Source organism: Acinonyx jubatus, chromosome B2, assembly GCF_027475565.1.
Source record: "Acinonyx jubatus isolate Ajub_Pintada_27869175 chromosome B2, VMU_Ajub_asm_v1.0, whole genome shotgun sequence".
Classification (NCBI taxonomy): domain Eukaryota; kingdom Metazoa; phylum Chordata; class Mammalia; order Carnivora; family Felidae; genus Acinonyx; species Acinonyx jubatus.
This window is the reverse complement of record NC_069385.1, coordinates 29,590,456-29,618,261: the sequence shown is the minus strand read 5'-3', so window position 1 is coordinate 29,618,261 and position 27,806 is coordinate 29,590,456. Positions and strand designations below refer to the sequence as shown.

Below are 27,806 nucleotides of genomic sequence, written 5' to 3'. Positions count from 1 at the left end.
ATGAAAATATACCCTATAATAATATCATTTTGTATGCCTTACTGCCTTAGAAATGGAAAAACTGTCAATTGCAGCGTGAGATTATAAATATAGTAAAATGCATCTTATGGTTGATGTTAAATAACTTTAAACATAGTCTTATTCTCAAGCTATGTAAAAAATAAAGTTACCCCTGGCCAAAAATAATTTATCTGTTTTATAATCTGGCCTTTTCCCCTTGCCGGGTGCAGCCATATAAAGTTGTAATTCTTTCAATAATCCTCACTTTTGAATGAATTGATTACTGACAGTTTCATTTTTCCCTGGAGGCAAAGCAGTAAATCAGAAACATTCACTACTTTCATCATGATGTAAATTATGTTCTGATAAAGATGAAAATTTCCAGCTCTCCTACTTTAGAGCTACATGATAAAAACCACCTTTGTCATGGAAATGTTTTAACCAGTATGCCTAGAGTTGTATTTTGAAAAAATATATAGTGTACTAGAGGAATATGGATTTTAACACACAACTTTCACTAAGTCTAATTCTAAGAACATAGTGATTTCTCTTTCTAAAATTTAGTGGGAAGTTAGGTAAATTTAAAATAAAAGTTCATGGATTAAAATAGCTCTGAATATAGTCATAAAGATACTATCTATAACTCCTAGTGCATTTTAAGTCAAGCATGGGTTGGTATTTAAAAACTTTCACTTGCAGTAAACACTTTCCCATCCTCTATTTTCAAATGACAAGTCACTAGGATGAAATAACTTACTGCAGGTCATAGCATAACTAACAAAATCTGGATCTAAATTCGGGTGTCTGACTTCTCGGCTAAGTGCAAGCAGAATGTCAAGTATTGATTTAAATATGAAGAGTAAGAAACTTGTCGACCCCCTATTCAAATTAATATCAATGCTGCTTATTAATAACATTTCTACAATCCTGATGATAAAACACCATAAAATTTTCAACATTATATTCAAGGAGGTCTTAATATTAAAAGAATTATATATATTTTAAAAAGTGGTAATCTATTTTTTTATATCGTAACACTGATTTGTCTGGTGTCAGATAATGAAGATATACATAGAAGTAGATTTTGTAAGTCTGAACTGTCCAACGTAACAGCCATTGGCCATATGTGTCTATTTATTTTATTTTATTTTATTTTATTTTATTTTATTTTATTTATTTATTTCAAGTTTATTTTTATTTATTTTGAGAGAGATATAGAGAGCAAACTGGGGAGGGGCACAGAAAAAGGGAGACAAAATACCAAATAGGCTTCATGCACTGTTAGCACAAAGCCCAATGTTGAGCTTGAACTCACAAACTGTGAGATCATGACCTGAGCCGAAATCAAGAGGTGGATACCCAACTGACTGAGCCACCTAGGCACCCCTGTATGTGCCTATCTAAATTGAAATTGAAATAAAATAGAATAAAAAACAGTTCCCAAATCACCCTAGCTACATTTTAAGTATTCAATGGCCACATGAGGCTACAGGCTACTGTATTGGACTGTGCAGATCTAGAGTTTGGAAAAGCGGTCTGGGCTGAAGATAAGACACTGGTATAGAAGTTTTATTTAGTCAAGAGATCACCAAGGAAATGAACATAAATACTGGAAATAAAAGAGGATCAGATTGCAGTGGAACCATGTGATAAGACATGGAAGAAAGGAGGAAGAATTAGCAAAAAGAGAATGAAGGGTAGTGGCTAATGAGATAAAAGTTAAAAGGAGAATGTGGCGTCCCAGAAACCAGTATATTGAGAAGAGATCGAATGTGTCAAGTGCTGCTTATAGGTCAAGTACCATAAACAGGATTGACTACTTGTATGAGCAACATGAAAGTCACTGGTGAGCTTGAAAAAAAATAGGTTAGAAAGTTCAACAAATTTATAGAAGATGAAAAGTGATTAGAAGTATCTGTCTGAACACATTATGGTGGGCTGCAGTAGATACAGAATTATCTGACAGTGAAACTGAGGACCTGTGGACACAGAAAAAGCATATTTCGTAGGGGGCAAAACAAAACCCAGGAGAAATAATTGAAGGTTCATATATAAAAGATTTAGGCCAAAGAGGCTGCAGATCGATCCCACATAAAATGGATGCTGCTGAGCATTACCCATAGACAAAAAAAGATTAAAAAGCAAAAATAAATCAGTGGAATTGTCCCTAAAAATATTATTGAACATACCACTTGGAAGAGTGAAGACTTCTACAGTGAATACTGTTGCCCTACTTCTCATTCTGGCAATGAGTGTGACAGCCTGACAAGTGGACTCATTTATCTTGCTTGCTTACCCTAAATATAAGCTGCCAGTTAATATGTCTTAGCCACATATACAAAGTCCTCAATACTTTCTGCTAAAGTGAACAAAATAGCAAGATTATAGAGCTATTTACACCACAGAAGAGGGATACCATATTTGTACCCAGTCCTTCATATAAAAAAAAAGACAAATACCAATGATCATCAGATACAAAGGAAAAACCACTGGCATGAAACAAAAACATAGGATACATAAACAGATGAAAAAACTGAGCACAGGGGAAAAACATCAATTCAGAGAAAAGAACTTTATTTAGAATTAGGAAGACGTAATGACATCCACAAAACTCTGACACCAGAAAAAAAGGGACAAACAGGACAAGAAAGAGACCATAAAGATCAGAAGGACAGTTGGTGAGTTAAGAAAGATTCAGAATCAAGACAGGGCTCTGAGACTAACTGGTCAAAGGAAAGGACTCAAAGATGGGTCCACAGTTTCTACTGGAAAAATGGTAATGCTGTCATCCAAAATGAGGCAGGAGAATAAAATACAGAAGCTTTTTTCAGGAAATGAAAGCTCATGCATGGCAATGATTACATGTGTGTCATATATATGACCAAAGTGGTTAGTATATATATATCTTGCTACACAAGCTTGAGGCTAAGTATCTTCTGAATTTCATATTTCAGAGCCATCCATACTACAGTAGTTGTTTAACTTTGCCTAAGCTCTCAAAAAATTTACATGTGATCTTTTAAAAAAGGATGCTATACGCAAGTATCTTCTATAAATCTTCAAAATATAAAAAAAACAAAAAGGTTCTTAATACATCAATTGGAAAATTTTGTAAAAGATAAACATCAGAATATCTATAAAATGCAAATTCAAAGGTCTGGCATGTATTTTGGCTGCATTACGATTAAATTAGGTAGTTCTCATTTATTAAATCAGTAGAATCTCATTTTAATTTCTTATAGTTAATGGCTTTCAGTTGCTTTCTTTTTATTTTTCAGTGAATGTTAATATAATTATTTCACCTTTAAAGTGAATCCACTGGGTAAGTACTACAATATACTTCAACAACTAAATTTAATAGGCTCTTAAACAAAACACATACGCGCGCGCGCGCACACACACACACACAAATGTGAGTTAAAAAAATAAAAGGAAAGCTTAAAGTTTTTTATTTTTAACACATGGGGGAAAAGGTTGAAAATTATAAGGTTGGAACCATATACACAATATAAATACCATATAAAATAGCTTCTTAGAAAATAATTGGCTAGCATCTAATGGACAAATTTCAGCTCATTCAAATCAACAGATTTAAAAGAGGAGAAATGTTTGCATTCATATTCTCTCTTCAGAGGGTATTAGGAAAAATTTAGTAACTCAATGGGGACATTAATACGAAATGCATATCCATGTGAACGAAGAACCATTCATTAAGTATGTTAGTATTTACTAGAGTTGATAAAATGATTTTTAAATTAGGAAATGATAAATATATAGATTATACTTTGTTATCAACACAATTAGAAACACTTTACTAATTCAAATGATATTTATTACTGAGGAAGTATAAGGGCTTCTATTACAAGTAAGGATAAGTTTTATTCTTTTAACAAAGGGCTTGGGGCGCCTGGGTGGCTCAGTCACTTAAGCGGCCGACTTCAGCTCAGGTCATGATCTCGTGGTCCATGAGTTCGAGCCCTGCTTCGGACTCTGTGCTGACAGAGCCTGTTTCAGATTCTGTGTCTCCCTCTCTCTCTCTCTGACCCTCTCTCTCTCTGACCCGTTCATGCTCTGTCTCTCTCTGTCTCAAAAATAAATAAATGTTAAAAAAAAAAATTAAAACAAAGGGCTTGACTTGGATCACTGGAGAATTACTTAGTAAAAATAATGATATTGGTTACTAAAATGGCACCTTAATTCTTTAATGTAACAATCAAACATCAATGTTAGATATTCCAATTACAAGCAACAACAAAAAAAATCTAACAAATAAAATCTCATTCTTTGTGGTAGGAAAATATAAAATAGTGACTTGTTAAAGAAAAAATATTCATGAAATCAAGGTCATTTGCTCAGTGTCCAGAAAAATCCAAATATGAACATAGTCCCACACCTCCAGGGTTTTGTGTTGACTCGTACTTATGGGGAAAACCAAAGTTTCAAAGTTAAGTGGATTCCAGTGGATTATTTAAGTTTGAGATGCTCGTTTGAAAACTTTCTTCTTAAAATTACTTCATCTTAATGTCTTTTTTGGCATGCTTCTAAAAATTCTACAACCATTATTTGCCTCTCTGACGTGTTCTTTTTTTCTGTAATCATCACTTATCACATTTTATTAAAACATGTCTTGAAATAAGATTTCCTCCATTCCTTTGGCCACAATACAGATTGTATGATTCCAAACCAAAAAAAAAAAAAAAAAAATCAGAAGAATCTCCTATAAAATCTCATATTGTTTATTCTTACAATTTCTTATGGATTTCAAAGTATTAAAAATATTTTTCTGATCCTCACAATGAAGTAGAAAACAGAGACAAAACACCTGGAGAGATAAAGGCAGTTACCCAAGAAAACAGCTGGGCAGTGGCACAATTAGTGCTTGGGCCCAGCTCCCCTGGCCTTCTGACCCTAGGTCTAGTGCAGTGCTTTTTGCACCATAAGGCACATGTACTGAATTTAGAAAACTAGTTGTTTTGGAAAACAAATTCTTGCTTTTAAAAACTGCATAATAGGGGTGCCTGGAGAGCCCAGTCGGTTAAGCAGCTAACTCTTTAATTTCGGCTCAGGTCGTGATCTCACAGTTCGTTAGCTTGAGCCCCACATCAGGCTCTTCACTGACAGCATGGAGCCTGCTTGGAATTCTCTCTCCTCTCTCTACCCCTACCCCACTCGTGCTTGCTCTCTCTCTTTCAAAAATAAATAAACGTAAAAAAATTTAAAAAAACGTTGCATAATAAAAATATTTTTGATTCTTTTTAGTACCATAAAGCACATTTAAGGACATGTGTCTATAGAAAATCAGTTAATTCTGCAGACATCTTTATCTGTGATGGCAAATTCATTCCTGTCACTTGTCCCACCACCCAAATCGCAATCTTGGAATTCTGGAAGTCTGTTATCAGAATTCAATAAAACATGCTTTCAATTAACACTTTAAAGTTCATTAAGTAATACTATGAGAAAACTGCCAATTCTGATAACATGAGAGAGTTCTTTGAAGCTCATTTTACCTTCCTTAAAATGGAAACCCCCTTCTACCATCAGCTGTGTTTACTCAGAGTCATTGTAACTCCCGATTTTTGCCAACATGTTTTCTTTCCCTTCCTCTGAAATACAAGTGTCACGTTTCCAACTTGGATGTAATCTACCTTCTATGATGGGTTACATAATGATATTACAGAATCTCTGGTGAAACTAGGGTCCAGGATTCATTTTAAATTTCAGTGGTATTATAAGTTTTGCATTTTTCTGCAAATAATTAAAACCTTAAGAAATACTGAAATCTTGAAAAGAATAAAAATTAATTTTAACTGGAAAGTGGCTCCTAATTTTAAGAGCTGGTCAAGGGAATAAGTGTCTACTTCTCAAAGGCATGCAAAAATCAATGGAAAAAATCCAGTTCTTCAAATATTAAACATGTAGATGCACAAAAGTTAACTTGGTATCTCTTAACCAATACTGAAGCCATCTGAATCAGTTTATGATTATATCTAAATCAGATACTTTGCCTGTTTAGGATATGATAAAAACTTAGATTAAATGGTTGTTTGTAAAGTTTAATATATGTTTATATGGGCTATTGGAAAGTGCAGCCAAAATATGGAGAAGACAGAGCTATTATTGATTGTTTTTAAAAACCATGTCACACGGTCTTCCCTATCAAACTCTAAGTCTACAATGAAAAGATATATTAATAAACACATTAAAAAATGTCCTATTTTGTATGACTCAACTTACCTATTGAATATGAAATAAATTTAACTTAAAACAATGCTGTGAAGAGATACACAAATAAGAGGTGCTGGGTGGCTCAGTAGGTTGAGCATCCGACTCTTGATTTTGCCTTGGGTCATGATCTCATGGTTTGTGAGTCTGAGCCCCACATCAGGCTCTGTGCTGACAGTGTGGAGCCTGCTTCTTGAGATTCTTTCTCTCCCACTCTCTCTGTCCCTCCCCCACACAAGCTCGTATCCTCTATCTCAAGATAAATACACTTAAAAAAAGATACACTAAATACATAAAAATGAAGCATGCTGCCCTTCAAATATAAACATGAAAAGATGATACACCACCTATCCTACTGCCAGTAGAATGAGCACTTCCTGCTAATTTCTGCTGCCCATAACAGTAATTAATTCTATTTTTTACTAAATAATCCACATTTTAAAATTTACTTCCATAATAAGTACTCTTGAGATGGCTGAATGGGATCTGGGATTGAGACAAACTATCACAGAACAAAATTTCTCTGCAGAGAACCTGTTGATTTGACTGCACACTTAAATACCACAGTATCACTGAAACTAAACCTTAAAAAAAAATCTAACAACTAGCAAACTCAGAATTATATTTAAAGGTCAAAGCAAAGTAGAAGTTCGTCAATCCTTAGGAAATACCTTCATTTCACCTCAGCTTTAGCACAGAGTTAGTACTGTTCAGATTATTACTCTACAGTAGATCACAGACCTCCAAAGCTGGTAACAAAAGAGAACACCTGCAGCCAGAGGGACCACGTGGCAGAGTGGGAGGTCAACGGACCAGAAATGAAGGAGTGGCTCCAGGGCCAGCCTCACGGACAGAATCGAGAAGGCAGTCCACTCCACCTCCTACACTCGTGCCTTCCTCAAGGACTAGGCAGTTTGGTACGGTAGTATGAGAGGGACGGAGCTAGGAGCGAGGAGATACTGTTTTAAGACACTACCAGCTACATGGACTCTGTCAAGCCAGCCTCTCTGCCTCTCCCTTTCACTGTAAAGGGCTGAGCAGCCAAAGTTTTAACGTCCTAGATGCTCTAGAAGGATTTCATGCCCTATGATTTTAATGTTTACCCTACTTCCAAGAAAGTTTTATCGAAGATCAAATGAGAATGTATATGAAAGCACTTCACAATTTTTTTTTATAAACACAAGTTACTCTTATTGTTTTAGAGATTTTCTTCATTATATACTAAAAAGTATGGAGACAGTTTTGAGATGCAGTATAACATGTCCTCTACATGGTGAGGCATGATGAGCTATAACCTTCAGTTTAACCTAAAATGTTAAGATTACATTTTTGTTTTGTTCCCTCCAGCTTTATTAAAGTGTAATTGACAAAATTATAAAATTTTCATTCTTATAAAAGTTACTCAGGAAGAGATTTTTTGGGGGGATTTATAGTTTTAATTTTAACAGGATTAATAGAATTAGCTGATTTATTCCTTTGTAACTAAGAACCTAGAGTAATAGCCTAATGAATACTTCTTGAAATAAGGATCTCATAAGAGTTGTATCCAGCTTTTTTCCTGTCTAACCCATTCTTCACTCAGTTACCAGACGTATTTTTTAAAAACACATTTTGGACAGCTCTATTTTACCTAGAAAATAAAATATGAACTCTTCAGTAGGACACAATTTGACCCCCACCTACCTTCGCAGACTCAGTTCTTCTTAAGCACATTCACCTGAGCATTTCTTCCAGCTAACTAAGAGTCAACCCCCCTAATAAGCAAAGCTGTCTTTAAAGCAAAGGTCTGGTTACCCGCTTCTTGGCTCTCTTGGCATGGTCCCTTAACCCCCGGCTGTTAAGGAGGCCAACATGAAGACAGGGGCATGATTCTGAAAGGTTTCATAAGACAGGGTGGGAACTCTGGGAATCATTCTAATTGTGATAGGAAGCCATTTAAGAGCTTTAAGCAGGAAAGTAACATGCTCCAATTCATTTTTTTTTTTCTAATTCATTTTTCAAAGAATCACATTGCTCTAGGGAGAATAAGCTAAGAAACAAGGGTGGAGGTGTAGGAAGTGGTGGGAAAAAAGATGACTAAAAATTTACTCCTAGTTTCACCTAACAACTAGGTGAATGTGGCTGGAGCACTGGGATTGGGAAGCCTCGGTGTGTGTGCAGGAGGGAAAGTGGAGGTGGAAGGCGGGGTTTGTGGCATAAATTCTATTTGGACATAGAAAAATCTGAGAAAACTCTTAGCTGCTCGGTCCGTCTCTATTCCAGTCCTGCTTTGCTTACACTGTGATTTTATAATCTATCCAATGCTGACATAATTTGGTCCACACTCACTATTGTCTCCAATCAGACTGTAAGCTGCTTGAGAGTGGAGACTACAATATTTAGTCCATTTAAGAAAGGATCTTCAACAATGGAGCCACTTACAATGATTGTAGAATGAAAAAAGGGACTGTTCTAGAAACTCCGAGAAATGCAAATCAAAGAAGAAAAAGTTACTTTTCTAGCAGTCTCCATTACATAGAACTTACCCTGAATAAGAGTTAACAGAAATTACTACAGACCATAAACCTGCTTTGGAGTCTAGCCTTCCGGCATAGAAACTCATATAGAACGTAAATCAAACCAACCTGTGCTCTTCAGCCTCCTAGCATGAGGGCTAGAGGGCCCATCCTGATTAGCTCTGTGTTAAGGAGCTTTTCTTTATACTGTACAAAGCCAAATGTCTACAGATATGACTTGAATATTTACAGAGGTTTTCAAGTAAGATTTTTATTTTTAAACATTCTATCTACATTTGTTTTTGTAGTCTTATATTTTAGATTCTAATGGTTTTTCTGTACAGTGGGGAACACTTAACTATCCCTTTTTAAGGCTCATTTGAATACAGGACAGCATCATAGAATTTTAAAGACAGAAACTCTTTAAATTCAGAGCCCTCATTTATCTGTAGGGATGAGAAAACTGAGGCCTGAAAAAATTTCTTGGGATTCTACAGTCATTTAGAAATGGAGCCAGATGTAGAAACTAGTTCACCTGTTTCCTACTGCATAGTCTTTTTCCCACAAAGATAGACTTCTGAATGAATGAAATGGATTAATTTGGCCACTTTGCAATGGATTCCATATTCTGCTTTTATAATTTTTCCATACATTGATATCTCAACAAATTTTATAGGAAGGCTATGCCTTAAAATGAGGTCAGGCACATTAATAACTGAAACAATCAAGTGAAGCAGTGTTACCATCTATCATATGGTTTAATGGTAATGCTTCTAAGAGAGTGTATACACAAAGAGATGCATGATACAAATGCTACACTCAAGGCCATGGAAAGCTGAAGGTAAATGGACCAAATCCTATGTATAATGGTGAAGTCTGAAAGACTGGCCTTTATCATATCTGGCTTTCCTTTTTCCTTTATTTGTCTCAGTGGCAATCCCTCTTCCCATTTCAAAAGGCTTCCTATCTATCCTTATTTTTCCCTTTATGGAAAAGGGAAGAATTCTTCATCTATCATCTTCACTTTGTTGGCTGACACTACTTGAATGAGTTTTAATCAATATATTAACTCAACCAGATTTGATCCTAAAGCATCCGGATGACAGGAATCAAGCAGTAGAGATAGGTTCTTTCTTTCCTAGTCATTAAAATGACCTGATTTGAGGGCAAACTAAGTATCTACTTAGGGTGTAGGGATTAAGAGTCTAAAGGGGTGGCACATAGTGTGCCCTTTATTGTGCCTAAAAATTACTAATGCCATTGTTCCAACTTCTAGCACACATCTAAAACACTAGAAATTTAAAATTTCTAAGGTTTGAGATAACTTAATTATTATAGTGATTTGCAATGAGAATTGAAAGTATTTTCACAGCTAGTGTATATATACATTCATCATGTTAATAAGTATGTTATATTCATATGGTACCTATGCTTACAAAGTATTTTCATATGTACTATGTGATTTGAAGTTCAACAATATCTACTGTAAACATCACTTCCACTTTTCAAATGAAGATTTAAAGTTCTCATATAATAAGAGTAATAAAAGGCACAGCCGGGACTGAATATAAGACTGTTAATTTAAGTATGTTCACACTGTAATGTGTAACTTATACAGCAATATTAAAATGCAACTATATTAAAACAGCTTGTATATGTGAACTCCAAATACTTTTAAAGTAGAAAAGCAGTATTGTCCCTGGATTTGTAAATAATGTTAATCTTTTCAAGCTCAAGTTTCTTATTATAATCTCTTTGTCAAAGATAATCATTTTGTTATTCCCAGCTGTCTCATCTTTCTAAAAGAATTCAATAGAAAATACACACTGTCAAAACATACAGCTTAACAAACAGAAATAGTCCTCTTTAATTACCCAAAATGCACATTTCTCACCTTGATGCTTTTTCGTTGACATCCTTTGAAAATATTATTCAAATAAATTTAAAACATTCGCCTAAAAATTTGCAACTGTACAGTTCGTTTCAACGCAGTGACTTATGTAGATTTCTATATCCTGTTTCTTCCCAAATGTATTCTACCTTGGCTTTCCTTGAAATTATAAAATGGGATTATCCATCAACTATGGTTCTTTTATCCAAGGGAAACTGAATCAGATTTAATATTACACATGTTTAAAATGCATGTTTTGCTACTTTAAAATTATTTTCTGTTCAACAAAATAGAGCTTGAGAGCTATCTACTATTACATTTACCAGGTTCAAATTTGCTTTTGAAATAACTTCAGTGATTTTAAAGAAAAAAAAATGCCAGAACATAACTAAAATATGAGAACTGACCATTACAATGCTATGAGCTACAGTTCTCAAGTGACATAAATGGCATCTTCTAAAAAAACAGTATCTGAACATTTAAAAGAGTACTCAAAATAAGAAAAGGGGCTCACCGGTCTGAGTGAAACCAAACTGATGAAGAATCTGATGAGCGGCCAGCATGTCTGACTGCTTTACCTTAGACGGCTGTGAGGAGGCTGGCATTGAAGTAAACGAGAGATTTTTGTTGACCTGTAATAGGAAAGGCAAATCAGAACCAAAGTGTAATTTCCTGGGTTACTGATGCAAAAACTGGATGAGAAATGTTTGCTTACAATGCAAACCAGGACACATGGTAGGTCAAAACAAGTGGTAATGATTTATATGTTTAGTTTTTAAAGTTTACAGAGTAGTTTTTATCAAGAAAGGAATACAGTGGTAATGAAAGCAGAACTATGAAGTAAATCTGCCTTACTAAAACAAATGTGCTTATCATGGAATTGACATTATTAATAACAGAATGGTCTTTTTTTTATTTATTTAAAAAATTTTTTTTAATGTTTACTTATTTTTGAGACAGACAGAGACAGAATGCAAGTGGGTCAGGGGCAGAGAGAGAGGGAGACACAGAATCTGAAGCAGGCTCTAGGCTCCAAGCTGTCAGCACAGAGCCCAATGCCGGGCTCGAACTCACAGACTGTGAGATCATGACCTAAGCCGAAGTCGGATGCTCAACTGACTGAGCCCCCCAGGCGCCCCAATAACAGAGTGGTCTTAAAAGTTATGCAAAGACATGCAAAAATTAAAAATGACCTGCCCCCTTAATTTTCAATTAAGAAAGTTAGAATGTTTCACAGCCACACTTCTTTAACATTCTGTGAAACAGCAGGTACTTCCTTTTCAGAGACTGTACAGAAAACACCTCTAATATTCACGTTTTCATACATCACGGTGACACAGGTAACACAGCTGTAACCTAACCTGCCAAGTGGAATAGTTTCCACTGTCTGAATACAACGGTCATCTAGAAATGAAACCTGTAACAAGTACATGATAATAATAGCTTATGCAGGAAAATAAAGAACAGGTCACCAAATGTGTTAAATGTATATTAGTAAATTTATCTTGCAACTTATAATTAATTTCAGCAATGATCTAGTCTCTTGTTGGTTATTAATAAATCATTATACCTTTATTATTTTTGAAATAACTTCATTTTCAGAAATCATGATAAAATGTGATCTAATTCTGAAAAATTTTAAAGTTTGAATTTCTAATTTATTGTAAAATAGAATCTGTGAATTGCCAAACTGTTAAATGATAGTTTATGGCATATAAATACTAATATATGAAAATAGTTGCCTTCCCTTGCTCTTTTCAAAAAATAATCAGAGGACAACTACTGTACTAATATTAAAAAATTCCCTTTTGATGTTCTACATAGCAGTAGATTGTGGTTCCTGCATGTCCTTTATCTGACTCATCATTCATATAATGTTTGTAAATGCTTCTCTTCTTTCAAATAGTGATAGTAAATGGTGTATCAAACTTTTCTTCTAAAGCAAAGGGCTTTTACATATTTGGTAAAAAAAAATTATATATTATACCATATAATAGTATAGCTCTAAAGTTTGTAAACTGTTATGATGTTTTATAAAAAACAAAAATATTTTTCAAAATAGGGTCAAATACTGCATCAGTGCTAAAAAAAATCATCCAGCTTTAAAAATTCTATCAGGAGCCATGATTAAACGTTGAGCAACATTAATGGTGACTATTTACATCAATACAATACCTAAAGTGTCAACGAAATCATCTCACATTTTTGAGTTTTATTTCCATCTTTAAGTGAAGATAATAAAAATAGTATGCATGCCTCATTGGGAATGTGCTGGAGGAACAATAAAGATGAATTGGTATTATAAAGTGCTATTTATGTATGCAAAACATAAAGCACTGGATAACATATTAAATAAAAAATATATGAAATAGAGTATGTTGGCAAAGGGAAGCCATAAAGTGCTATACAAATATAAAGTGCTATAGAAATATTAGTTATTATTATTAACATCACTAGAAGTAAGAGTAATTAGGAATATGTAATTTAGTATAATGATACAGTAAATTTTTCATAGTGCTATGCTTTTAAATGGAAATATTATACACAATGATATATATTTATCACTTAACTATTTAATCCACTTCTCTTTTTAGAATCATTTTCAGTTTTACTTCTGTGTTCTTATAAAGTTTTTTCCTACATGTCAAACAATGCATTTTGAAATCTGGTCCAAAGGAACAAGTGTATGCTGGGGACACACACACACGCACGCGCGCGCACGCAAACACACACACACACACACACACACACACACACACACGCATGCACGCAATACTACAGGCTTTTTTAGTCTTCCTCTTCAAATATTTACTTGTGCTAAAACCAAAAAGAACACCGGGGAAGCTAGAATAGGATACTTCAATGTCTCTGCTCAAACAGAGACTTCACATATTCTTCCTAGGCATTTTAAAAATTCTGTTCTTTCTCAACACATTTCTTTAGGGACTATCTAATACCTATGAGGTGGTAAGTAGCAACATACAGCAGATTTCAAGACTTTGGATAGGTGTTAATTATTATAGTGACTTGAAATTCGCACTCCAAGTATTTTCAAAGCTAGTCTATACATATTCACTACTTTACTTAAGGGGAGAAAAATAATAATAACCATTAACTAGAGTGAAGCAATATCTATTTTTGAAATATATGCTGTGGAAAAGAGTTGCTTAATAGTTTTACAACAACAGAAAGGTTGGCTAAGATAGTCTACCCTACACAAATCTACCCTTTTTTCACAACACACTTTTCTGCTTGCTTCATGCAAAAACCACAGTCTGCCAAAGTCAGTTTAATACCTCCAAATTGGGGAGAACTAAAAACATAAAAATTTAATGAGATTCTTAATAGTAAAAAGGAAAACATATCACCTGAACTTCGGCCAAGTTAATCACAAAAATGCTTTTGCTTACTCTTTCTGAACATAAGCAGCTTTGGGCAAAATATGCAAATACTAATTCTCTAGGAGGAGGTTAATTTTCATATTAAAAAGTCATTACCCTGACCTCAAATTGAGTGCACAACACTGAACAAGCTAACAATTAGTTTCTTGTTTAGTGATTAGCTAAACTATGAAACCTTTGGGAGACACATAACACTCATTTTCATATGTATTTACAGACCTCATCATTTTAGCTGATTTTAGATTATATGGTACATACACATGAAGTAGAATTGTTTTTAAAATTTCAAGTTGTGGAGATACTTCAAATTGCCTTTAAATTATAACTTGAAAGATGATAATATGGTCTATACATTTCTGTTTGCAAATGTGTCCCCTCCTTCCTCCAAAAGGCTATTTTTTTCCATTACACTGGAACAACAATGCAGATAATACTTTCATTTGAAGACAGTTCTGGTTGCAAAAAAAAAGCCCAATACCCAGGAAATGTTCTGTTGCAAACTGAATGTCTGTTATAAATACTAGAATCCCAGTAGTAAAGAACAAGTGAAAGAGAAAACCTGAGCCACAATGAGACTCGAGGCAACTGAAGTCAGTCAGGTATCTTAACATTCTCATATGATAAACTAAAGCAGCTTAAGTTCCTGTGATTTCTAGGTTAGTAAAACCTAACAAATGAGTAGCCTGTGGTGTCATAAAGAGAAATTCAAACATGAGCTCTAGGTCCCTGGGTATTTTCCATATAAGCTACCACAGTAAAGTGAGGGATCAGGAAGAAACACTGTTCGTGCAGAAGAGAAATTTCTACAGTAGGGTAAGGTGCCAGGAAGTCTCCCCCCAAATCAGTTCATCACTGCTACATGAACTAAAACCAGAATTCAAATTTGAATCAGTCATAACGAAGTTTTATTTTGCAGTATTTAATCAAGATTTTTTGAACTTCTGAGATATATATATATATATATATATATATACACACACACACACACACCAAGGACTGGTAGTTCAAAGATAACTGATATGATTCCTCCATGCAAAGCTTAAAAATTAAGATGTAGTGCTGGTTCAAACCATTTATCCAACATGTCTTAGTCAAAGTCAATTTATCTCAATGTCTTTGGTTTTCTTCAAACTTTACCTCCTTTCTCAGTGTATTTCCTTACTTCACAGAGAAAATTTGGTCTTCAAGTCTCTGAAACCCTCATTTTCAAACCTCTCAAAGAATACAGCTCTTACATCCACCTTCACCTCTTTTCGTCTAGTGCCCCTCTGTTGAACATTAATCCCTCCATCTGTTCCCTTGGGGATACCTTTTTTTTTAAAGTTTATTTATTTTGGTAGAGAGTGAGAGAGTGCGTGCGTGGTAGCAGAGAGAGGGAGAGAGAATCACTATCCACCCTAACAGCGTGGAGCCCAACACAGGGCTCGATCTTAAGAACCTCGAGATCATGACCTGAGCTGAAATCAAGAGTCCGACGCTTAACTGACTGAACCACCCTGGTGCCTCTCCCTTGGGGATACTTCAAGCTCTTCCAAATTCTACTTTCAAATTCTCCACTGGCTGTTTCCCTATAGCAAAAAAAGCAGAGATCTTCTACTTCAGTCTAGAAACAAATAGCAAAAAATGAAAAATTCTCACAATGATTCCATAATTTCCTTAAGCTTCACTGAAAGCCAAACTCCATGAAAAATAGCACATAACTGCTATCCATATAACTCAACCATTCAATCTCAACCAAGCACAATGAAGCTTTTCTCTACCAGAAGACTAAATCTGAAGTTAAAGTCACCCAAGACTTCAACTGGGCCGATTTAGCAGATTCACTTAAGCCTCTGAGATCTCTAACACTGCCAGTCACTCTCTGTTTCTGGAAAACTGTTTTCTGTGGGCTATCCTGCCACCACTGCTTATCAGGGTTGCCTGTTAGACGCACTGGGCCCTCTTCTTCCCTCACACCACAAGGTCACCCTAGGCAGTAATATTTGTTTTCATCACTTCATCTGCCTTCTATGCCGACGTTTCTGAAATCCAAAACTCTTCCAAACACGTTAAGTTCAAAGCTAAACTAACTCCCTCCATTATTTACTGTCTCAGGGAAAGCTACTGCCATCCACTTAGTTGCCTCAGCCACAAGGGTGGACATCATCCTACACGACCATCTCGCACTCCACAGAGTTGGTCACTAGGTCAATTAGATGCTTGGACATCTGACCCCACTCTTTGTCTCCAGTCAGCGCTCTGGTTCAGGCCTTTTCCTCTGCTTGCAAAGTACTGCAATAGTCTCCTGCTTTGTCTCCGTATCTCCTGTATCTCTAATTCTTCTTCTATACTACTAACAAGATAATCTTTCTGAAATGCTAATTTTACTAACATTTCTGGTTAAAACCTATCATCAGTTGTTCCACTAGATAATGTCCATAATTCTCATCCTGGCATACAAAGCTTTCTATTCTAATAATTACCTAGTTCCTCAACCTTATCACTCCTTTTCCTACGTTGGCTAAGACAAACTGTGTATAACTCTGCAGACATGCCAAGTTGTTTCATGTCCCTGTCACTTAGCTCATACCGTTCCACTTCCAGGAATGGGCTCTCCTTTTGCCTCCACTTTCCTGATGGATGTCAACTCCTTTTTCAAGCTTTAGCTCGAGTATTATATCATGTGTGAAAAGCCTTTCAGATTCTCCCAGGAGAACTTACCTCTCCCTCCCTTGTCTCCCCACCACGTCTCGTATCTTATTATCATACTGTATTATCACAGCACTGGTAACACTTTGGTGTGCTTAATTATTTGGTTAATTACTATCCAACTGACTGTAATCTTCCTGAGGGTAAGAACCAGTTTTTGTTCATCTTTCTTTAATAAATAACTCCTATAAAACTAATAAGAATTGCACAGAAGTCAAATGAAGTAATATAAATGTGAAAGCAGTGCATGTTTAAAAACCTACCCAAAGCTAAGGCGGTAACTGTGTTCAAGACTTCTCAAATGTAACCTTTTAATGATAAAAATTGGTAGAATGAAAGCCTTAAAAGTAAAAAATACATTAAATTTCATGGTTTAATACTCAATTTAAATCTAGAAATAGGTATGTGAAGTAACAGAAAAAAAAAATATTGGTTTCTGGCTGCAGTTTCTGGCACAGAGCTCCTGTAATTTCCTAAGTGATAAAAGTACTAGGAGGATCTTTTGTTCTAATACTTGGTCTTTGACTCTGGTTCCAGACACTGAGCTCCTATATACCTTGGAATTTCCTGGGAGACAGAAATGTCTTTTGTTCTAATGAAGTCACTTTTGGTGTTCTCTGGGATGAGGGCTGGTCTCCAGAAAGATCAAGCCATGATTAGAAGCTTGGAATTTTTAGCCCATCCCCCCCCCCCCTCCATTTTCCAGGGAGGGGAGAGGGGCTAGAAATGGAATTGTAACCGATCATGCCTACCTGAAGAAACCTCCATAAAAATGCCAAGAGTATGGGGTTCAGATAGCTTCCAGGTTGGTGATCACATAGACGTGCTGGGAGCGCTGCGCCTGAGAGATCATGGAAGCTCCGGGCCCTCCCCACACACCTTGCCCTCTGCATCTCTTCCATTGGATGTTCACCTGTATTCTTCATCCTTTTATAATAAACTGGCAAACAGTAACGAGTAAATTGTTTTTCTGAGTTCTTAGCTGCTCCAGGGAATTAACTGAACCTGAGGAGATTGGCCCGGGACCCTCCAATTTACAGCTGATTAGTCAGAAACACAGGTAACAATGTGGACCACACTGGCACCTGAAATGTCAGAGGTGTGGTGGCACGTGAAGTCTCATGGGACTGAGTCCTTAAACCTGTGGAATCTGCTGATCTGCCGCTCTCCTCAGGTGGACAATGTCACAACTGAGTTACAGTGTAGGACATCCTGTATCGCAGAGAACTGCTTGGTGTGGGGAAAAAACCACAGCCCATCTGGTACCAGAAGTGTTGTGAAGGCTGGTGGTAGAGCGAGAGTAAAGGAGACACATGGGAGGAAGACTGGCTTTTCGTAAAACAAGGGGTTTTTCTTGTTTTCTAAAACTTTCAGGAATAAAATTACATAATTTCTTTTAGTGGCCTATTTTGGCCTGTACCACTCCTAGTCAGGCCAGTCTCCCAAATACTGTCAAAATAACAACACTTAATTTGCTTTTCTCGAGTTTTGGAATGCCATGAAGGAATAATTTTAAGCATTAAAACAAACCATTGAGAAAGAAACTCTCCAAATAAGCGTAAACAACTATTCTATTAAAATCTCAACTTAATTTTTATCTCTTCATGAGGAAAATATCCAAACTTTTTTTTAGGAGATTTATAAAAATCATCATCTCTGGATTCTCCGTTTTTTAAACCTTTTTATTTTTTAGTAAATACTATGTTCTAAGATATATTAGATTATAATTTAATTACGACCTTACCTTTACAGCGTTATTCTACTAAACATAATTCAATGAACTTCAGCTTGGCTGCATTTATATTCATCTAGGACAGGTGATATTACTAATTTAAAAAACAAACAAATAGCTTTGAGAAGCTCACAAAGGAGTGTGGAGATTCAGAAATGTAAGATTAGAGGTGGAGGCAGTACTATGTGAAGCTGAAAAAGAAGGAAAGAAGGGAGGGAGGGAGAACAAGGAGGAGGGGGAGGAAGGAAGGAAGGAAGGAAGGAAGGAAGGAAGGAAGGAAGGAAGGAAGGAAGGAAGGAAGGAAGGGGAGAAGGCAGAAAGAGAGTTGTTTCTCTCTGAGGGAATTCATAATTTCATTCTGGAAAAGACAGCCAAAATTAATTATAATTTAAGGAAGAATAGGCCCATTGCTAACACATGCCAGGTATGATATAATTATGTCCGGAAACTGGAGAAAAACAGATTTAGTTCCATTTGTGAGGAATAACACAGAGCTGAATGGACACAGACTCCAGGCAATACCATTTCTGATGTGCTTCAATCCAACTCTAAGCCAAGGAAAAGAGCAAGGAAATCCATAAATTGTAAACTCATACACTGATATTTTAGGGCTATCACAATTCAGAGCAATGCAAGACTTCCAATACCATTTCCTATCTTGGAGCAATCAGATGAGCACTCTTACAACCTCCCATCATCAAATTTGTATCCAAGCATCTACCCAGTTTCCACCTACTGGCCTATCAGATGGGATGAAAAATCCCTTCTCTTAAGGCCAGCTCCTCCACCAGTATTCAGGATTACATCCCCTCTCACTTTTTCAAGGACTTGAGGGCAGCAAAGACCACCTCTGTGGTACAGTACCCACTTCTCCATCACTACTGAATTATTCCAATCAGCAAATAAATATGCTTTAATGTTGTCCACTGACGACGACTCCTCAGCTCCTGTTTCTCTGCTTCCCAGTCAAAATTTATGGACTTCTTTTCTGTCCTCAACTCACTTCAATTGTGCGTTTGTCTCTGCCACTTACTGAAACAGTTTCCATCAAGGTAACCAAAGGACACCATCCAGCCAAATACAATCCTCAATGTTCTATCCTCATTTTGCTCATTCTCTCAGTCACACGTGATAGTTTAGCACCTCTCTTCCTTGGAATACTCTCCTCTAGGCTTCTCTGACATACGCTTCTCCTGGACCCATGCCTCAGATCTTTAGCTACCTCTCCCCAGGAGATCTTATCCAATCTCACAGCTTAAATAAATGTAACTTTAGCCCTAACTTCTTCCCTGAACTCAAGACTCAGAAGTCCAAACACCTACCACACAACTACGTCCACATCCAAAACTCTGCTCCTAAAATCTGCTCCCTCCACGCCAGCATTCCTCACCTCATTCAAAGCTCTACTAGCATCTGTACAATTGCCGCAAGCAGCAACACAGAAGCCATCTTTCCTCTTTCCTTCACTTACACCACATCCAATCCATCGCTGAGCTGTGTTGAATCTGCTTCCAAAATATATTGCAAATCTGTCCACTGCCTGCAAATTCATTATTGCCACTGTGAAATTAATTAAACAGGAGGCGATGAGTCTCAGGCAGCTCTAATGCCATGGCGCCTGGCCTTACAGGCTATGGAAGCAAAGCCCAATCTAAGTCTGTAAATACCTCCAGGTTACAAAGTTGAAACCTAAGGACAACCAATCACAAATGGCCAACTAGGCTTTAAACTATGATCAATCTCTAATTTCCTTGCTTTGCTTCAGCCTTTTCTCTATAAAAAGTCTTTCCTCAGTTCCTGCCAGTGGAGCACTTCTAATCATGTCCAGTTTGACGCTGTGCCATTCAAATCAATTTTTGCTGAAATAAACTCTAAAAAATTTTTAATAGGTGTCAGTTTATCTTTTTTTTTTAATTTTTTTATTTTTGGGACAGAGAGAGACAGAGCATGAACGGGGGAGGGGCAGAGATAGAGGGAGACACAGAATCGGAAACAGGTTCCAGGCTCCGAGCCATCAGCCCAGAGCCCGACGCGGGGCTCGAACTCACGGACCGTGAGATTGTGACCTGGCTGAAGTCGGACGCTTAACCGACTGCGCCACCCAGGCGCCCCTTAGGTGTCAGTTTATCTTTTAACACCATCCTTAGTCCAGGTACCATCTCCTCATGGACAACCATGAAAGTCAGCTAACTGATCTGCTTGAAGACTTACTCCCTTTAAAATCTATTCTCACATTCTCCCCAGCTTAATACCTCCATCACAGCTTCTCTGATTAAAACAACACCTAACTCCTTACTGAAGGTTTAGCAGAATATGTCACCCTTAAATATGCCTCTTTGGCATAAGGATTATTTTCAGTAACTGCAGACACTGGAAAAGCTCTGAAAACAGGTAGAGAAGCTACTCTTCAATGAGGGAAATGTACTTAAAAATTTTTTTTTAATGTTTCTTTATTTTTGAAAGAGAGAGAGAGAGAGAGAGAGAGAGAGAGAGAGACAGACAGAGCATGAGTGGGGGAGGAGTAGAGAGAGAGGGAGTCACAGAATCCAAAGCAGGGTCCAGGTTCTGAGCTGTCAGCACAGAGCCCAATGCGGGACTCAAACCCACACACCGTGAGATCATGACCTGGGCCAAAGTCAGATGCTTAACCAAATGAGCCATCCAGGTGCCCCAGGAAATGTACTTTAAAAAGGAGGCCTTTACTAGGAAGAGAGCTATGCCCAGAGAGACCTTTTTCACCGGAGGGACTTAACTAAGTGGCAGGGCAGGCTTTGTTCACCGAACAGTTCCTCCTCCCACTTCCCTGGGAATGGCTGCCTTCCCACTTTGGAGCCCTCTATCCCTATCGCTCCCTTTCCTACACTAAGGATGGTTTATAAAAGCCTCAACTGCCTGCAGCTTTGTAGTCTCATATTTTTGTGGGGCTCCCATATGTGCATAATTTGATTTTTTTCTTTTATTAATCTTTCTTATGTCAACTTAACCATCAGACCTAGAAGGACAGAACCTAGGAGAGAAGGGAAATTATTCCTCCCCTGCATTACCATGCTTACAGGCATTTTAAAGGCATGCACGGTCTCCTGATCACCTCTCCAACCTCGTCACGAAACACCGTTTCTCCTTACTTGCTCATGATTACTACTTACACACAGTGCTCTTCTTTCTGCCAGTTATATTTCCAGATGAGGATTTTCCAGGACAGGACTAGCTCCTTGTCAAATGTTTCTCTCAGAGAGGCCTTTTATGAACACACTTTGAGGGCAGCTGTCCCCCACTCCCCCGGCATTCTCTGTCTCAGGGATCTACTTTTATTGTTACATCACTTATTGTCTGAAATTACCTTGTTTCCTTTTTTTACTGTTTATCTTCCTATGACAAAATGTGCCTATTCACTGTTCTAACCGAAGCACACATGTGCGTGTGTGCGCACGCGCGCACACACACACACACACACACACACACACACTACTTACTAAAGCATGTTAATGGAAAAAAGGAATGAATCAACAACATAAAAATTCGGCTGGGATTTAAGGAAGAAAAAACTTAGATACCTGGCAAAATTTACTACCCTGGTTGCAACAAATGAGAAACTGCAGAAATATCCTTTGCTTTTAAGACTAAGGACTTTTGACAATGGCGCCCAAACCACTCAATGGGGCACGAACACCCTTTTCAACAACTGGTGCAGAGACAACTAGGTGGCCACATGCAATGGGATAAAGTTATAGCTCCACATAGCATTATACACATAAAAAAAGAGAAGATAATCACAGACTAAGTGTTAGAGTTAAAAATATTAAAATCTTAAAAAGAGGTACATCTTTGATGTGTCGGGTTAGGCAATGGTTTATTAGATATGATACCAAAAGCAAAGTGACAAAAGAAAAAATAGATAAACTGAACTTCACAAGAATTAAGACCTTTTTGCTTTAAATAAAGGCCATCATCAAGAAAGTGGAAAGACAACTCACAAAGTGGGATAAAACATATGCAAATCATCTATCTGATACGAGATTTGTATCCAGAACTCTTAAAAAATGCACATTAAAAAGACAATTTTTTTTTAAATGGGCAAAGGATTTGACCAGACACTTCTCTAAGCAAGATATACAAATGGCACATCAAACATGCTCAATGTCGTTAGTCATTAGGGAAATACAAATCAAAAGCCACAATGAGATACCACTTCTCACCAACTAGGATAGCTATCCTAAGAAAGACAGAAAATAACAAGTGTTGGTAAGAATGAGGAGAAACTGGAACCCTTACACATTCCTGGTGGGAATGTAAAATGGCACAGCCACTTTGGAAAAGTGTTAAATATAAAATTTCCTCAAAATGTTAAATATAGAATTATCACACAGGATTCTAAAATGGTGCAGCCACTTTGGGTAAGTTTAGTAGTTGTGCAAAATGTTAAATGCAGAGTTATCACATCACCCAACAATTCCACTCCTATATGTCTCAAGAAATGAAAACATACACCTAAACAAAAACTGGTACACACATGATTGGAGTAGCATTATTCATAATAGCCCCCAAATGGAAACAATCCAAAAGTCTATAAACTGATGAATGGGTAAACAAAATGTAATATATCTGTACAACAGAATCTTATTTGGCAATAAAAAGTAGTATGGATAACATGCTACAAATGGAGGAACTGTGAAAACATTATTCTAAGTGAAAGAAGCCAGTTATAAATGACCACATATTCTTTGATTCAATTGATATAAAATGTTCAGAACAGGCAAACCTATAGAGACAGAAGGTATATTAGTGGTGGCCAGGAGTTTGGGTGTGTATGTGTGTGCATGTGCATATACCTATAGAAATAATGACTGCTAAGAGAAACACGATTTCTTTTTGGAGGCAATAAAAAAGTTTGAAAATCAGGTAATAGTGATGCTTGCACAGCCTGTGAGTAAGGTAAAACCCAGTAACTGTATACTTCAAAAGGGCAAATTATGATGGTATGTGAATTACCTCTCAGTAAAACTTACCAAAAAAGAATAACTAGAGACAATAGTAAGGTTACTCTTTCCAAATACTTAATTTCCAAATATATCATCATATTTTCAATGAGCATTTATTTTACTTCTGTGAAATACTTGGGGTACAAAGATGAATATAACGATCCTTCATCTGCAGAGAGGTTCCAGATTAGCAGATGACAGTTTCCTCAACCTTTGGCAAATAAGTACAGATCACCTGACTTTTGGACATTCAGAGAGCTTTACAAAAGAAGCGTATATTAAAAAAAAAAGGGGGGGGCCGCCTGGGTGGCTCAGTTGGTTAAGTGTCTGACTTCGGCTCAGGTCATGATCTCACGGTCCGTGAGTTCGAGCCCCGCATCGGGCTCTGTGCTGACAGTTCAGAGCCTGAAGCCTGCTTCAGATTCTGTGTCTCCCTCTCTCTCTGACCCTCCCCCGTTCATGCTCTGTCTCTCTCTGTCTCAAAAATAAATAAAATATTTTTTTAAAAAATTTTTAAACAAAATAAGCATATATATATTTATTTGTTAAAGAGAAAAAGCTCTGAATTGCTAGCCAGAAAATTATTTTTTACTTTGGTTTTATATACTATGTATACTTAAGAAGAGGTAGTAATCTTGGAGCTACATCACTATAGTAATCACCGCTATCAGGAGCAAGTTTCCTGAATATCTGCAGCCCAAGTCAGAATATAGCTTGTTCTCTTCTTCCCTTCATCTTCCTTCCCCTTGTCTATATTCCATATCCTGTTGACTTGCGATAATTAGGTAAAAAAGTGATGGGTCCTCACTGATACTGGACAGTTCAGTGATGGGGTAAGTATAATGTTTTCTCACATGTTTCTTCTATAAGATGCCTCATGTGAAAAGAAGCAATAGCCTAGGACCTACTTTTGTATTCCAAGTGCCTGCCACATGGTAGTATATGTTTACCGAATAAAAAAATACTTCCACTGCACTGATATGACACAAAGCAGTCTTTGAACATACCAACACCATGCTAATTCCCTTCTGATTGTCTCACCCTTTTACTCTGTGATAGATATAATTACATTTGATAAATCAATGAACGTCTAATTATTCAACTGAATTTGGGGAGTGGACAGAGGAGAGGGAGAGACAAACATATGGTGCCATTCCAACTCTTTTAAATTAAAATTTATTTTCTTGACAATGGAGTTAGAGATTGCATATAAAATAGCTTTGCTTGTAAAAAGAAGAAAGCTGCTGTGTTGGAAGCATCTTAGATACAATTTGGTTGAAACTGTTTAATAATCAAAAGGTATGCTACTATTTTTCCACTACCTTTGGGGTCTTGAGCAAATCACTTGACTTCAATAAGCCTCAGCTTCTTCCTTTCTAAAATTGGAGTAACAATAATATCTAATTTGCCTGTCAGGATTGCTATGCAGCTAAATGGAAAAAGAAGTGTGAGACACTGGTATAAGTAAATGATCAAGAGCATTATAAGCACACAGTGTATCACTGTTATTTACGCGCAGCTTGCATGCATTTCACGGCTTATACAGTTTACTCAGCATACATCCACTGGAACTGTACCAGTGTCTCTTACCTATTAAGTATCGTATAATATTTTTCTCAGAGGATCAAATGACCTTGCTGGCCCTTTACTGAAAGTACATTCCAATTACTTAATATTCTTAAATCTTCGAAAATATGGAGGTATTTGTTAAAGTCTCAGATTCCCGTATATAATTCTTTGATAGATTTGAGCTCAAATAAGGAAAATACACATCTGACTAGCTTTTGTAAAAGTTCTAGTAAAAACTCCGAATGGTACATTTCAATTCTCTAGTACATCACAATGAAAGTTCTGGTCTTAAAGTTATCTTCCACCTGATAAAAACTGCTTACCTTTGCAGTACAGGCTCGTATCACCTCCTAAAAGAAATATAATACAACAAGTAAGGAAATATTCATAATTTTATTTTAATAAAATTATCAACTCTTTTCAACACATTCTGATATTAATCCTTTAATAACCAAAATCAACATTTGGGAGAGCCTCTTTGTCTATCACCCTGTAGCTGTCACTCTGCATTGTTTCCAATGAGCTGGAAAGAGTGTGAAATAAAAAAAAGAGACTCAGTGAGTTCTTGGTAAATCTAACCTGCTGAAACAAAAGGCATGGAGAGCCCATGCACATCTGCCTCAAGAAAACCTTGTGGCCTCAATAAACTTCATAAACAAATCTAGTAATAATAAACTTGTAAATGCCAAAATTCTACACCAGAGTACTAACATGTCTCAAAGACGCACCCATAATTAATTATTGTATATAATTATCTCTACAAATAACAATGCCCATAAATATAATATCCATATTAATAATTTACTTCTGAGGAAATCTAGTAACAAACACTACTAAATGGCAAAGTATGTTATCAGTATTGAAGGAGCTACAGAAAGGAACCACCTACAATTCATGGGACAAGGGAAGAAAAAGATCGGTTTTGACAAAGAAACTAGTAAAAGTCAACATTATAATAAATGATTTGAAAATGTGCTGCTATGGAGACACAAAAAATATCCAAGTCCAATTAAGGTCAGCCAGCATGTATCATCAGACAAGAGAAACAGAGAAAAATGCTAACGATGAATATGAAGTTTAGGAAAAAAGAGAACTAAAAGAGGAGTATCAATTTTTTATCCAGAAATTTTTAAGGGACAGAGACTATGTCTGAAGGGTATTAGTAATTCGATCACTAAAAGGAGAAAATGACACTGCCGGAGCATGAGATTCTGTCTGGACTGAATCTCAGTTCCAGCACTTGCCAACTGTGCGACACTGGTGATATTGCTTGAGCTCTGTAAGCCTCAACTTCACTTTCCATAAAATGGGGATAATACTAGCACTCACACTATAGGATGGTTTTGAGGATTAAATACAATGAACAAGTAAAGCACTCAGCACAGGAATTCATGATGTTAGTCATCATTCATAATTAAATAGATGTTAGTTATCATCAATCATTATTAGGTGAAATCTCCCAAAAGGTAGAGAAAACTAACCTTTTTGCAAAGCTGGCATAAAACATTTTTAAATCTATCTAATCCCTACTCCTATGACTCTGCTTATAATCAACTCTGTCATCATTAGCCTGGGCTTCAGATTAATTTTTAAAAGTGAGAGTGGTCTTGAGTGTTCAGGCAGCTAGAAAGGTATACCTTTCCCTATAAGTTTTTTAACTTCATAAATCAACTTTTTGTAAGTCTGATTACTCCCAGTAGGTACCCCAGGTTCTGAGCAAGTTTGGATGCACTGATAAGATCAAATTTTAAAAACAGAGTGACTTTTGGCAATGCTCTTAACATACTGTCTACCTAAGAGATCTATCTGGGCTGCAGTATGCCTTTCAGGTATTGCTGTAGCTGCAAATACAGTCAACTCTGTTAAAGGAAAGAGGAAAGAGCTAAATGACTAAATGGTAAGGCTATGGAGAACAGAGAATTATCTATTTTTGTTTCCTTTATTCATTAATGAGTAAACACCTGCTGAACTGGATTGGTTATGCAATTCACACACACACACACACACACACACACACACACACACACACATCATACCCTAAGCTTGCACTATATTTTATTTAAAAAATTCCTACTGTGGTTACAAAGAAAGAAGTATCTCTAGTAATATAGTCCTCATAATATAGAAGTAATCAAGTCTTCCCTATTACACTTCTCTATAGAAGACCACTGTTAGAGTCTTCAATGGACTAAAAACCTAACAACAAAAAATTGGGCTCTACCAAAATAAATTACAAGAAACAAGAAAAAGGATTTGTGACAAAAGGTAACAATCCAGTCAATGCTTGCAAAATATAAAAATAGAGCTGCCAAGGGAATAAAGAGGACATTTTGTTTTAATTCCCATACATACTATCTACATTCCAAAAGAAAATATATTGCAGATGACATTTGAAAGAGTTCGATGCATTCTCTCAACATGGGAAAAATAGGGCTTTTCAAAAACCACAGCCATTATACACAAAGTTTTCATTTCTAAAGGCAGCCTTGGTCTACCTCAATCCCAATGCAAACAGATACTCTAATTTAAAAGAAAGAAATAAATAAGAGAAAGAAATTTTTCTCTTATAATAAATTATCAATCTACTTCCCCCTTGCTTTTGATTTCATATCTTAAAAAATATTTTTCTGATTTTTCCTTTACATCTACTTTCTTTTGTTCTTATGTCCTTTCATTTATCTGAAGATGACAGCTATATAAGATGACAAAAGAAAAGCTACAAGGCTAAGGTAATTCCAGCATGTTGTTTTATAGTGTAAAGATCAACAGATTGTAGGAAACTTGCTTTTTTATTGATCAGTGAGTTAGTTGCTCTTATATCTGTGA

The 27,806-nt window shown here is 36.4% G+C and overlaps 1 protein-coding gene across 7 annotated transcripts in view; it reads right to left on the bottom strand.

Annotated features, from left to right (window-relative positions):
* Positions 1 to 27,806, bottom strand: part of AHI1 (Abelson helper integration site 1) — a 203,081-nt gene that overhangs the window by 100,864 nt on the left and 74,411 nt on the right. For 6 of the 7 annotated variants that reach the window (XR_008298323.1, XR_003419329.2, XM_027056819.2 and 3 more), the window contains 2 exons: positions 25,304 to 25,330; positions 11,126 to 11,243 (listed from right to left, as the gene is read on the bottom strand). Coding sequence is in view for 5 of the 7 variants with exons in the window: in XM_027056819.2 (XP_026912620.1) it covers positions 11,126 to 11,243; positions 25,304 to 25,330 (145 nt within the window). In the remaining 2 variants the exon portion in view is untranslated. The remainder of the gene's footprint in view (positions 1 to 11,125; positions 11,244 to 25,303; positions 25,331 to 27,806) is intronic. The other variant, XM_027056817.2, reaches the window with a different exon arrangement.